The following is a 13,751-nucleotide window of genomic DNA, read 5'->3' as shown; positions in this document are numbered from 1 at the left end:
ATTCCAAAATCATCGCAATTTTGTGTACAATACAACGAAAAAATAATTAACTCATTAGCTTTAACCATTTTGCTCACAGCGCAATTTGTATACAATTATATATGAAATTTTTTTTCACGCTGTCTTGTATTCCAATATTTATACTATATGATAATGATATTTTTTTCATGTCTGATGGTTGCATAATAAACTTCAGGCAGTGACAAAAAAGGAGCCAAAAATGAACTCTTAATCTTGAAAATTAAGCGTGCTGTGATTTTTTTAAAAAACTTTTTTCCCGCTTCGGCGCTCACTCGGGAACGCCGCCGGCATACGGGAGACACTTTTGGAAATACCAGCTCGGCGTTTAAGGGTTAAGTTTCCTTTTACCATAAGTAAATTTAATGTTCTATTGGAGATTTATGTTTTTAAGTTGATTTGTGTTTATATGTTTACTAATATTATTGTTATATTATTATTGTTCAAAGATAATGTCACATTCATACATAACAAACCTATAGAGGCCATTTGTTTGAATTGCAAGCTTCCCACAGAATATGTTCATATGTAAAGAAAATTCAAGTGGTCGGGAAGGAAATCAGAGAAGAAATAAGTTAATGAAAAATAAAGTAAACAGTTAATTTAGAGTGGAAGGAAATCAAAGAAGAAATAGGTTAATAAAAAAAAAAGAAACCGTAAATTTCCCTTCAAGGTAATATTGCATTGCAACTTGAAATATCAAAAGTCCAAGTACTCATACTCCTGAATGACATCTATGCCATCAATAAATCTCAATGATTCAAAATACTAGAGTCCTGGTTGTTCACTTCCTTGGCCTCTGTTTGTGATTTAAATGGTGCATGTATGGCTCTCATTTCCTACCTGTATGAGTCTTCAATATATCCAGTCTCTTCATCATATGCTCAGCTTTAGTGGTGCAATTAATTTTCACTGAAAGCCCAACACACATGGCATTAGTAGCAGAAGCCTTTGGTTACATATTTTTATACCTCAAGCCACATAGGGGGTTAGTGCCATCAGTTCATTATGTTCTTTGTGGTGTCCTTCACCCCCTAGCTGCAACCCCTGTGCATAACTCATCTGTCTCCCAAAAGAACAAAAAAATTTTCCTAATATTGATGATGTTGGGGCCAAATGACAAATAAAGCAAAGGCAGATGGTTTCAAATGAAAATATGTAATGCTATTCACTCTAAATTGCTTAATTCTAATCCATTTTATAACTTCTAAATAAAAAAAAATAATGCAATTTTGACCCCTTTACAACTCATGGTTGCCAAAATTAGAAAAACAATGCAAATATATATACGTACAACTTGAAATATAAACAAAACTGAAATTCTTATTTTCATAGGAAAATAAAGAATTTCTAAGGGAAATACACATACGTACCACTTTCACACTACACATACACTTGAGCACACATCAATTTTCTACAACTGCTTAAGGCAGTTGTACGCCAACAAATACATGCATATGAGATATCTGCTAAGCTCATTAGGTAACTTTATCACTGTAATATATGTTGGAAATTGTCTGTAGAGTGTTGTTGTTGATGCACTACATACAAATTTTTGCCCTGCACAATAACTTATGAGTTGGATTTTTTTAGCTTTTGATTGACAAGGAGAAAATGGAATGTCACATTAAAGAAATTCAAGTTCACGTAACAGCCAAGGAAACTGAAAAAGCTCAGCTGGAGTGCACACATGCAGAATTTAAAGCAGAAGCATCACAGGTAAGTCATCAGATCCCCTAATTCTTTGAATTTAGTTTCTGGAAAGCATGACAATATTGGAATTTACTGCTTTGTACTATGTACTGTATTGAAATTGTATCTTCTTGAGATTTTACTAACTTCTTACATTATTTGCCCCTGCCCCCAAAGGGATCAGAAGAACTGCAAAATATTAATTACTGTAAATAACATACCAGTGGTCACTAGGGTATAAAAGCCATAGGCTGTTTCATCATTGTATTTTGTATCATATTTCCTTTTAGTATAGAAAATAACATATGTACATATTCATCCATATTGTTTAGATACTTGGGGTTAGAAGTGCTTTGGAAAAGTACTCTCTAGCATGAAAAAGGCAACATTTAAATATATAATAGGATGATGATCAAACCTTTATATCAGTAAGCTGAAACAACTTGGTTGTATTTTTTTAGTCACTGTAAACAAGATGTACACTGTGTATTTTGAGTTGCTGTAAACAGTATGTATAAAGCATATGTATTTTGAAAACCTAACATCTGAAGCCTTTTAATAATAGCTTTACTGTGGGGAAATGGCTTCCATTGACACTAACATGATAGATCTTGAGAAAAGAAAGATCCCACTGTGCCACTGGCCTAGAAGGCGATATGTCATTCTTCCATGCTAACCTCCATCTCAAAGGAGAAGGTTCCCAAGAATTTCTGATTAGTGGGTTTGTGGAAAATGTGTTATTGTAAAAAAAAAAAACATTCTGTTCTCTGCAATATCCTGAATTAGAATTTTGAAGGTGGGAGATGAATAGACCAAGATGCATGATGCCCAATTTCTATCCTAATGTTGAGCAGTGGAACAATGACTGCATCAGCCAGAACCCTGGGCACTTCTATTGAGTATAAAAAATTAGCAATGGCAGACATAATCCCTGAATATTAAACTCAAAAAGGACATGAAACATAAAGGCAGGTACTAACAAAAAAATTTCTCAATGTGTGCCATATTCATGTACATGAAAAAGATGAGGTTGACTAACCCCATATCCCTTCCTACTGCCTTGACAAGCACCGCAACAAATAAACACGAGATTTATACGTAACATCACATGAGTAGAACCTCTAAGGTTGGCAGAGAGCTCTAGATTGAACTTACAAGTTGGGGAAGTATTAGGAGTGAAACATTGTTTCCCTTTGCCATAGACAGTATCAAATATTAACTGCCAAGCAGTATTAGAAATTTTTTTAATAATACCTCTTAATTGTATTCTTACCCAGTGTATTCTTAACATACCCATTACAACAGTAAATATATACATGTGCTCTTTTAATATGCTTTCAGTTTTCTTCATAGAAGGCAAGCAGTCATGTTTTATAAAGGTATCAGATGGAAAAAGAGTTGTGGCATGGAATGAAAAATGAGAAACAGTGATGCCTATCAGCCAGACATTAAGGTTATAACGATTAATTAATCTTTGGTATGCACTTGAACAGGAAAGAATATTGTTTATATAAAAAAGCTATCACTTACAACCTGGGTAGCTGGAAGATCAACCTTGATGTTACTACATAAAGACATTATAAAGGCAATATAAAGAGATTATAAAGTCTAAAGAGACTAGAAGCTAGGTGTACAGCTCAGAATCAAAATTTACAATGAACTCTGAATCTACACTGGAGTATTGAAGTCCTCAAATAAATCCTTACGAGTTGGAAGTGACAAATTTCTTCTCTTTTTTTGCTGTGACTTGATTCAGGCGAGTTACTTGGCAACCAAAAAACTTTGCAGCTAAAAAGGCATTTTATATACTATAATAATTTATGCAGTTAAAAAGGCTTTTTTATATATACTGTGATAATCCACTACATTTTTAATTAGAGCTAACAATTTTTTCAGTGAATAAATGTAAACAAGACTACCATTTGAAACTCCCCCCCCCCCCCCCCCCAGATTGTGCGTAAAGTATGTCTGTACACACTTGTACTGTCTATCCAAAAATTATGCTTATAGCCCAGAACATCATAATCAACACACCATAGAATATAAAATTGTAAAGGTTCACATTACATATTTTGTACAGATAGGTAGATACAAATCTTCATTTTGTTTTGGAAATGCTTTAATATCATGCAAGTAATGAGACAGGACAGTTCTCCTAACCCTTAAGATGTCTATTTTCACAGCAGAATTGTCTGCAATATAGGTGGCTGTTAAGATTAATGGGAAGTGGCACAGCGGAAGTTTGTAATTTTTAGTAAATAGAAGTACATGAGAACCCCTTCAGAATTATTTTCTTAAAATCCCTTGGTTCAAAAAAGTGATGGGTCCCTGCCCATAGGGGCATTAAAGGAACTGAAAGCAATAAAGTTTCCATTACCATGATTAGATCAAATATACCAGCTCCTGTTAGTGTTCTATTGCTGAATAATGAATCTAACAACAACAAATTTAAGAATTAAACTGTTCTAAAGTAATTCCACATTGAATTAACATTATCCGGTCTTTGAAGTGGTCACACTCACTTGCCCCATGTATATGTGATGAGTAATCAGTGTGACCCTATTCTCTAATGCTGAGAATGCAGACAAACACTTGTAATCAAACCTTTCTTAATCAAACTTTTTTATTATTGTCCAGTTTTCAATCCACAATGTTTATCAAGTATGGGAAACAAAACGTAAAAGATAGTTTTATACATTCAACTTACCTGTCAGATATATACATAGCTATTGACTCCGTCGCGCCGACAGAATTTCGAATTTCGCGCACACGCTACAGGTAGGTCAGGTGATCCACCGCGCTGCCGCTGGGTGGCAGGAATAGGAATCATTCCCGTTTTCCATCAGATTTTTTCTGTCGGCCATACTGGCAACATCGTTGTTGGTATCTCCGGCTGGATTTCGTTTTTGAATTACAATTGATCTTCGTTTTGGACCCTTTGGTGACGTATTTGGATCGTTGTACTGGCATACGCTATTTCTGGACCGTTATTTGGATTTTGGCTTGGAATTTTCATCATGATGTCTGATTCTGGAAGTGTGGTGAGAATGTGTGTGAATGAAGGGTGCAAGGTGAGAATGCTGAAAGCTTCGGTTGATCCTCACACTGTATGTAAAATATGCAGGAAGTATGAATGCTCTATAGATAACACTTGTCATGAATGTGAGAGTTTGAGTGCTGAAGGGTGGAAGTCTCTAACTTCTTATTTAAAGAAATTAGAGAAAGACCGGTTAAGGAAGTCATCTTCCAAAACCAAGCCTAGCTCTATCTTCAAGTGGTTTGGTGAATAATATTGTACCCTCCTCTAACATTATGAACGCTCCTTCTAATATTTCAGGACCTTCTAATGCAGATCCTACAGGCTCTGCTTCGGAGATCGCAAGCCTTAAAGCAGCGCTTATGAAAATGGAGCGTAAAATGGCTGCTATAGAAGGTAAACAAAGTGTTAGTGCTGTGGAAAGTGATGTGAATTTCCCCAGTGAAGTGGAGGAGGCGTCTGATTGGCTTCACAACGCTCCCAGGGCCTAGACCTCTTTCAAGCTCCCAAGCCCAGAGGAGAAGGAATGTCAAAAGCCTTACGGAGATTGTGGAGAATCCCCACCAGTCAGACGTCTCTTTGGCAGAATCTGTGACACCACAGACTGCCAGAGAACGCATTAGAAAAAGCGTTCTACGTGAATGTTTTTCGTCATCTGAGAATTCCTCACCTAAAAGAGGATGGAGATCAGCGGATCGTTCTCGTCCCCTGAAGAGGATCTGGGAAGAATCGGGGATAAACTCGAGTCCGGAACGTTTTTCGGAGAATTCCCGACGGAAATCAAGAAAGCAAAAGTTTTGCCTTCTCCCGCAAAGTCGTGGAGAATGGAGAAAGAATGCTCTCCTTCCTCTCGTTTTGATCAAAGAGAAGAAACGACTAAAATATTGAAGGATATGCAAGAGTCTATTGCTTCTCTAGTCGGAGTTCTTTCCAGAGATCCTCCAAGAAGAAAGGATATTAATCTTCCGGTTAAGAGGTCAAAAAATCCTTACTATCAACCTCCCAGAAAAGAAGATTCTTCTTCGGATGAGGGGTCTATTTTTCACAGACCCGCGCATTCGGGGCGCGAGGCGCCAGCCAGGCGTGGAGTGCCAGTCAACCGCAAAGAGCTAGCAGCTAAGCGTGAGGCGCCAGCCAGGCGCGAGGCGCTAACCAGGCGCTATCCGACATCGGGACATGAAGATTCAGATAAGGACTACTCTTCAGAACAACCTTTAACTATTAAGAGAAGTTTCTCTAAGGAAACGACTGGAGCGCCAGCCAAGCGCGAGACGCTAGCCAGACGAGATGCGCCAGCCGCGCGCGAGGATTCGACCAAGTGTGATAAGACAGCCAGCCGCGAAGCGCCAGACTGCCGAGAAGCGCCAGCCAAGCGCGAAGCGACATCCAGGCGCGAAGCGCCAGCCAGACGCGAAGCGCCAGCCAGGCGCGAAGCGCTAGCCGAGCACAAGGCGCCAGCCGCGCGAGAGGAATCAACCAAGTGCGAAGCGCCAGCCAGGCGCAAGGTGCCAGCTGAACGGGAAGAGCTGGAAGAGCGAGAAGTTGCAAGGAGTAACAGAAGATCCTTATTTAGGCATGTAATGTCTTCAGATAGCGAGTCTCCTACAAATAGAAGCCCTAATTCAAGGAAGCAACCTAGTACATTGAAGGTTACAGTTTCGACTTCAATGTCTCAGAATGATTTAGTGGAAAGGAAAGGGAGAGCTGCTAGATCTGTTAGTCTTTCTCCTTCTAGGAGTATTTCTCCTAAAGGGAATAGATCTACAGACAAAGATTCTCATAAGAGAGCTCGCTCCCCTTCTATGATGGAGTAGGATGAAGTGTCGGAGGAAGAAACCCCGAACAATGAGGGGGTATCTAATTATAAAGTGTTAGCCTCTCTTCTCCTTCAAGAATTTGGAGAGACTAAGCCCTGCAGCTCCTCCTTCTCCAAGATCTCTGTTCTCGAGTACGAAGATTCCTAAATCTTCTTCGTATTTGAAAATGAAGCCAGCCATATCAATGAAAAAAGCTATTCAATCATTGAATAATTGGATGAAGGTGAAGAAGGAAGCTCAAAAGACAGTTTTTTGCTCTCCTCCATGTAAGCTAGGAGGTAGGAGAGGAATATGGTATAGGACAGAGGAAGCGATGGGGCTTATGCTTCCATCTTCCGCAGAGGCGGATTTTTCGAGCTTGGTTGAAGCATCAAGGAGACATGCTTTGAACTCAGCTAAAGCATATTTAAGCATGTCAGAATTGGATCAGCACCTTAAGGGACTTTTCCATGTACTAGAAGTATTTAACTTCTTGGATTGGTCCCTTGGAGTGCTGGCCAAGAAGGCAAATGAACCAGACGTTTTGGAGCCTGAAGTATTACATTGCATCTTATCCTGCATGGATAAGGCAGTTCAAGATGGTTCGGGAGAATTGTCATCTCTATTTGGATCAGGAGTAGTGAAGAAGAGATCATTATTTGGTTCATTTCTAACCAAAGCGGTATCTCCTTCACAAAGGTCAGCCCTTTTGTACGCTCCTCTCTCGGATCACCTTTTTCCTTCACACTTGGTGAAGGAGATTTCAAAGTCGCTTGCTGAAAAGGCAACCCAAGATCTATTAGTGCAATCCTCCAAGAAAACGAGACCAGCAGTACCAGTGGCGACAAAGACTACTCGTACTCCGGTAGTGCCCTTTCGGAGAGGTTCCACCTCTCGTCCTCCAACAAAAAGGAAGACAGCAGAAAAGCGAGGAAGGTCCTCCTTTCGGTCTTTCAAGAGATCAAAATAGCAGCGAAGTCCTCCAAACATCTGAAGGGGCCAGACTCCTAAACTTTGTAGGGGCTTGGGCGATAAGGAAAGCCGATCCTTGGACGCTAGCAGTCTTGGGGAAAGGTTACATTATACCATTTCAAGACAAACCACCTTTGTCAAATTCCCCAAAGGAACTGTCGGCGAAGTACAAGGACCCTGTTCTGAGAGAGACACTTCTTCAGATGGTGATAGGAATGAAGGACAAAGAGGCAATAGAAGAGGTTCAGGATCCTTCCTCTCTGGGGTTTTACAACCGCCTATTTTTAGTACCAAAGGCATCCGGAGGATGGAGGCCAGTCTTGGACGTGAGCATCCTGAACAAGTATGTGGAAAAGAAAAAGTTCTCGATGGAGACTTCTGCCTCGGTACTCTCAGCCCTGCGAAGAGGAGACTGGATGGTCTCTCTAGACCTGCAGGATGCCTATTTTCACGTTCCTATTCACCCGTCATCAAAGAAGTATCTCAGGTTTGTGATACAAGGTAAGGTCTACCAGTTCAGGGCCTTGTGCTTCGGCCTCTCCATGGCTCCACAGGTATTTACGTACTTGATGCGGAACGTAGCCAGATGGCTGCACCTGGAAGGCATAAGCGTCTCTCTTTACCTAGACGATTGGCTGATAAGAGCAAAATCCCAGGAACAATGTTTGGAGGATCTGAAGAAGACACTCGAATTGACAAAATCGTTAGGACTTCTCGTGAATCTCGAGAAATCGCAGATGATCCCCAGTCAGGACTTAGTCTATTTGGGGATTCAGATGAATTCTCGGGATTTTCAGGTTTTCCCGTCCCAAGAAAGGATTCTTCGAGGGATTCAGAAAGTGACATCCTTTCTAAAGAAGGACAGGAGTTCAGCCAGGGAGTGGCTGAGCCTTCTAGGGACTCTTTCTTCCCTGGAGCAATTTGTGTCACTAGGAAGACTTCATCTGCGGCCTCTGCAATTCTTCCTAAAGAAATCATGGACTTGGAAGAAGGGCCATCTGTCGGACACTTTTCCGGTAACAATAGAGGCGAAGAAACACCTAAAGTGGTGGCTGCTCCCACTCAAAAAGAACGAGGGAGTGTTCCTAGAGGTTCGGAACCCAAACCAAATCTTGTTCTCGGACGCTTCAGAGACGGGATGGGGAGCGACTCTAGGGGCAAGAGAAGTCTCTGGCAAATGGAAGAAAGATCAAAAGGACTGGCATATAAATGCCAAAGAACTATATGCAGTGTTTCTGGCATTAAAATTCTTCGAGTCAGAAGTAAAAAATCAAGTGATTCAAGTCAACGCAGACAACACCACAGCGTTGGCTTATATAAAAAAGCAAGGGGGTACGCACTCGTTTTCCCTATTCGAGATAACGAAGGATCTGTTGACATGGACGGAGGAGAGGAATATCACCCTCCTGACCAGATTTGTAAAAGGGGAAAGGAATGTCAGAGCAGACAGGCTCAGCAGGACAAACCAAGTTCTCCCCACGGAGTGGACTCTGCACGAACAAGTCTGCCAAAGTCTTTGGAACCTGTGGGGAAGACCGCAGATAGATTTATTTGCGACGTTCCTTTCAAAAAGGATAGAGAACTTCTGCTCCTTAGTAGAAGACCCGAGAGCGATAGCGGTGGATGCCATGCTACTGGAGTGGTCGGGACTCGACGTTTACGCTTTCCCTCCATTCAAGTTGCTAGGAATAGTAATGAAGAAGTTCATAGCATCAACAGGGACGAGACTAACTCTCATTGCCCCGTTTTGGCCATCCCAAGATTGGTTCACAGAGGTACAGGAATGGACAGTAGACTACCCAAGATCTCTTCCAAACAGGATAGATCTTCTCAGACAACCCCACTTCGAGAGGTTCCATCAAAACCTCCCCGCTCTCGCTCTGACTGCCTTTCGACTATCGAAAGATTGGTCAGAGCGAGAGGCTTTTCAAGCAAGGCTTCAAAAGCAATTGCTAGAGCCCGAAGATCGTCAACTATTCGGGTCTACCAATCGAAGTGGGATGTGTTCAGAAGATGGTGTAGGAAGAATAAACTGTCCTCCTCCGATACCTCTGTGACCAATATAGCAGATTTTCTGTTATTCCTGAGAGAAGAATCCAATCTTTCCGTGTCTACCATAAGGGGATACCGAAGTATGCTCTCAGCGGTATTTAGAAATAGAGGTTTGAACTTGGCAGAGGATAAAGATTTGCACGATCTAATAAGATCGTTTGAAACTTCGAAATCTATATCCGCAATTACTCCAAGCTGGAATCTGGATGTTGTACTCAAATTCCTTACATCAGAAAAATTTGAACCTCCCGACCGTGCCTCGTTCAGAGAGCTGGACGAGAAAAGTGTATTTTATTTCATAAGTCCTTAGCTACGGCTAAGAGAATAAAAGTGAAAAATCCATGCCCTAGATTCCCGGGTGGGTTTTAAGAAAGACGCAGCCATCTGTTCTTTCCCAAAACCTCTATTTTTGGCAAAAAAATGAAAACCCTTCGAAAACCATGGCCAAGGAGTTTTGAAGTAAAAAGTCTTTCAACATTAGTAGGAGATGAGATTGAAAGAACTTTATGCCCAGTTAGAGCTCTTAGGTTCTATCTTAAAAAGAAAGAAGAGCTGCGGGCATGTAAACAAAGTTTATGGTGCGCAGTTCGGGACACGAAAAGGCCAATGTCCAAGAATGCGCTAGCATATTTTATTAGAAGTGTGATTAAGGAGGCTCATAGCGAATGTGCAGAGGAGTCCTTTAAAATATTACGAGTTAAGGCTCATGAGGTAAGAGCCGTGGCAACATCATTATCTTTCCAAAAGAATATGTCCATGAAGGATATTATTAATGCGACCTATTGGAGATGCAACTCGGCATTCGCATCCCACTATCTTAGAGATTTATAAAAATTACCTATGACAAGGCTTCTCTCTAGGTCCTTTTGTGTCTGCGGATACATTGCTGGGACTGAGGACACATACCGATCCTTAACTTTTAATAAAAGTCTAATATTTCCAAACCATACCTTTGGGATGGGCTCTAAATTTCTTACCTGACGGTTAGATGTTGCACAGGCGGCCATGGCCTTGTTTAGGTAAGGAACTGTGAGTTTATCTTATAGGATAGGCTTGGATAGAAACTGTCTTTGATTACGTAAATCTCCACTTTTGAGGCAGGTTTGTGGGTTACTGCTGGTAAGAGTGCTTGGTGTCGCACAGGCGGCCGTGGCCCTTGCCAGTAAGGAGCTAGAAATGTGCCTTTTAAAAGGAGTGGTACTAAAGACTTTGTCTAAATTCGTACATGAACCTCACTTTTTGAGACAGTATCAAGATTTTCTGCTGACAGGAGTACTTGATGTCGCACAGGCGGCCTTTAGTGCTTTTGACAGTAAGAGAATGTGAATAGGTCTTAGAAGCTAGGTAGTACAAAATAAAATTATTTTTGTTTATTTTTATTTATTTTTATTTATTTTTCATAGAAAATTGTGTAAAGTATTTGTGATTGAGTTTTTGGTTGTTTGCAAGGAGTTCGGGGATGACTCCTTGCAATCTTAGAAATAACATTTTGTTAGGTTAAGGTGATCGGGATCGGGATTGTGCTCCTTAGAAAAAAGGTTCTTGTCATATAAGTGGATTGAAACCCTCTGACATAGCCCTTATAGGATCAGCCAAGTAAGTGGATAAGACCCCTTTGGCAGACCTACAAGAACTCTTAGCAATAGATCAATATTGCTGAGGCTCTTGAGACTAAGCAGACTCCTGGGCATTAACCATGAAGTCTTCAGTCTAAACAGGTAGGAACCAAGGTTTTATTTAATTATTACCTACAACGATTGTTGTGATTTCTATTTAAATCAGTTATTAGCTGTCTTTACCCTCCTCCAATGGTGTGAATCAGCTATGTATATATCTGACAGGTAAGTTGAATGTATAAAAATGATATTGTTATGATACAATAAAGTTTTATACATAATCACCTGGCAGATATATACAATTAAATGCCCCACCCAGCCTCCCCTCAGGAGACAGATGGTGTAGAAAAAATCTGATGGAAAACGGGAATGATTCCTATTCCTGCCACCCAGCGGCAGCGCGGTGGATCACCTGACCTACCTGTAGCGTGTGCGCGAAATTCGAAATTCTGTCGGCGCGACGGAGTCAATAGCTATGTATATATCTGCCAGGTAAGTATGTATAAAACTTTATTGTATCATAACAATATCATTTTGTCAGAATTTGTAAAACACTTTAGTTTATCCAGTTATTAGACCTGTAAAAAGTTGTTGTACGTTTATGAAGAACAAGTCTTGTGCTCTAGCCTTAGAAAAGTCTAGAATGATGACTCAGTGGTCTGGATGAACTGACGAGTATTGATACTCATAGGTATGGTTCAGCTTTAGTAAGTTTTGTAGCTTCCACTTTGTTTAATTCTGAGAGAATAACTGTGCTGCATGATAAAGAAAAATCTCATTCCTTTCTTCACATTACATTGTTAATATGGTAATTGTATGATTTTACAACACTGTATTTTGAATGTCAGGGAAACCCCCGAAAGATGCCTTAATTTATGAACTTGCCTTTTGTTAAGTATCAATTTCATCTTCAACAGCTGAATGAAGACCAACTTAGACTTGAGGCCATCAAAGCAAAACAGGCGCTGAGTGCTGGTGAGCTAGCGAGATTCAAAAATCATGCAAAAGATGTTGCTGTACTTATAACCCAGTTACAAGCCCAAGGTAACGAGATGGATTCTCAGGTAAGTCAATTTATAGTCCTGCACTTGGTCTGTGATTTATGTTTATTTGTAACTGCAAAAGATACAACATGCAGATGTAATACATTCTTAAGAATTGTTGGTTAATAAGTGAAGGTCTATTTTTTGTTATTACTGTAGCTCATTGGTAATTCGTCATTTAATTTTGTCTTGCAGATTTGGAATTTACAGATGTCATTGGGAAAGTCTCAGAAAGAACTTTCTGATAAAGTATCGAGTCACAACTCCTTAGTTACTGAGCTTGAACTTGGTGAAGCATTTGAAATTGACTGTAGTAACATTGCAGATAATATGCAGTATTGGAGAAAACAATTAATTAGCGGCCTCTATGAGTCTAAAAAGAACACAAAGCATGCAAGCTATGATTCACAGAGTAACAAATTGAGAAAAGACGAGGAGCTGGCAGTGGTAAGTATTTTTAATTTTTAAAATAATTTAGGGGTTTTTGTGCTTGAGCTATGTGAAACATTTGTTGTGCAATTTAAAAAAAAAACTAATGATACATTTTAATATTTGTGGGAATTAGTAAATGTTGAAATGGAAGATTTTGACTAGAATCATTAGAAAAGTGGAAACCATTTTGATAAGTTCTTATTTGTCAAGTTTCTTTATTAGTGAAATGGTTCTACTAACTGTTCATTGTGGCAGTATCCATCATTTCCTGAACTCTGGTGTACTGAAATTTTGTTGAATGTCCATTATATAATTGTTGCCATAGTTGTTTTAATTTGTCTTGCATCAGGTGTTTAATAGGTTCTACAGTAATACCTCAATCTTACGAGATTCGAGTTGCACAAATTCACAATAGCACGAACTTTTCATCGGAACCTAACTAATTATCATACGAGAGTATTTCACAGACACTCAGACGCAATTACAACATTTTTTAATCCAGGGGAAACCCTGTAAAAGGGTTTGTTTAATTTTTTATGTAATTTATAAGTTTTAAAGCTTTTATATGTAAATTGAATAACATTAAATAATAATAATTCTCTCTCTCTCTCTCTCTCTCTCTCTCTCTCTCTCTCTCTCTCTCTCTCTCTCTCTCTCTCTCTCTCTCTCACTGAGATGAGAATTTTACTAATATTTTCAAATAATAATAATATAACTGTAATTACAAAATTTGTATGTGATAGTATTTTAAAGAAATAACCATTCCATTTCACTTTTAAGTAGGAACAACTCATCTCTATCTCTCTCTCTTACTGAGATGAGAGAATTTTTATGGTACATCTACTATATGTTTGTTAATGTATTCTAATAACAATAATAATATAACTGTAATGACAAAATGATGCACATAAAGAATTTTTTCCCTCATCATTCTTTTTAACTCCACCAGAAGCTCAAGTCCAGAGCTGTCAAATATGTCCAGTAACGTATGTAAACTTCACACACACCTATATTTTTACCAACCATTTATTTCTTTTTTAAGGGTAATGTATTGGGCTAATTTTTAATTTTATTAGTGTAACTTAACCAGTAA

The 13,751-nt window shown here is 39.4% G+C and overlaps 1 protein-coding gene across 1 annotated transcript in view; it reads left to right on the top strand.

The window, feature by feature from the left end:
- Window positions 1-13,751, top strand: part of LOC135225158 (kinetochore protein NDC80 homolog) — a 137,259-nt gene that overhangs the window by 73,659 nt on the left and 49,849 nt on the right. The window contains exons 7-9 of the mRNA XM_064264392.1: window positions 1,612-1,737; window positions 12,101-12,247; window positions 12,422-12,673. Coding sequence (XP_064120462.1) covers window positions 1,612-1,737; window positions 12,101-12,247; window positions 12,422-12,673 — 525 coding nt within the window. The remainder of the gene's footprint in view (window positions 1-1,611; window positions 1,738-12,100; window positions 12,248-12,421; window positions 12,674-13,751) is intronic.

This window comes from Macrobrachium nipponense, chromosome 13, assembly GCF_015104395.2.
Source record: "Macrobrachium nipponense isolate FS-2020 chromosome 13, ASM1510439v2, whole genome shotgun sequence".
NCBI classification, from domain to species: domain Eukaryota; kingdom Metazoa; phylum Arthropoda; class Malacostraca; order Decapoda; family Palaemonidae; genus Macrobrachium; species Macrobrachium nipponense.
The sequence above is the reverse complement of the archived record's forward strand: the minus strand, read 5'-3'. Positions and strand labels throughout refer to the sequence as shown.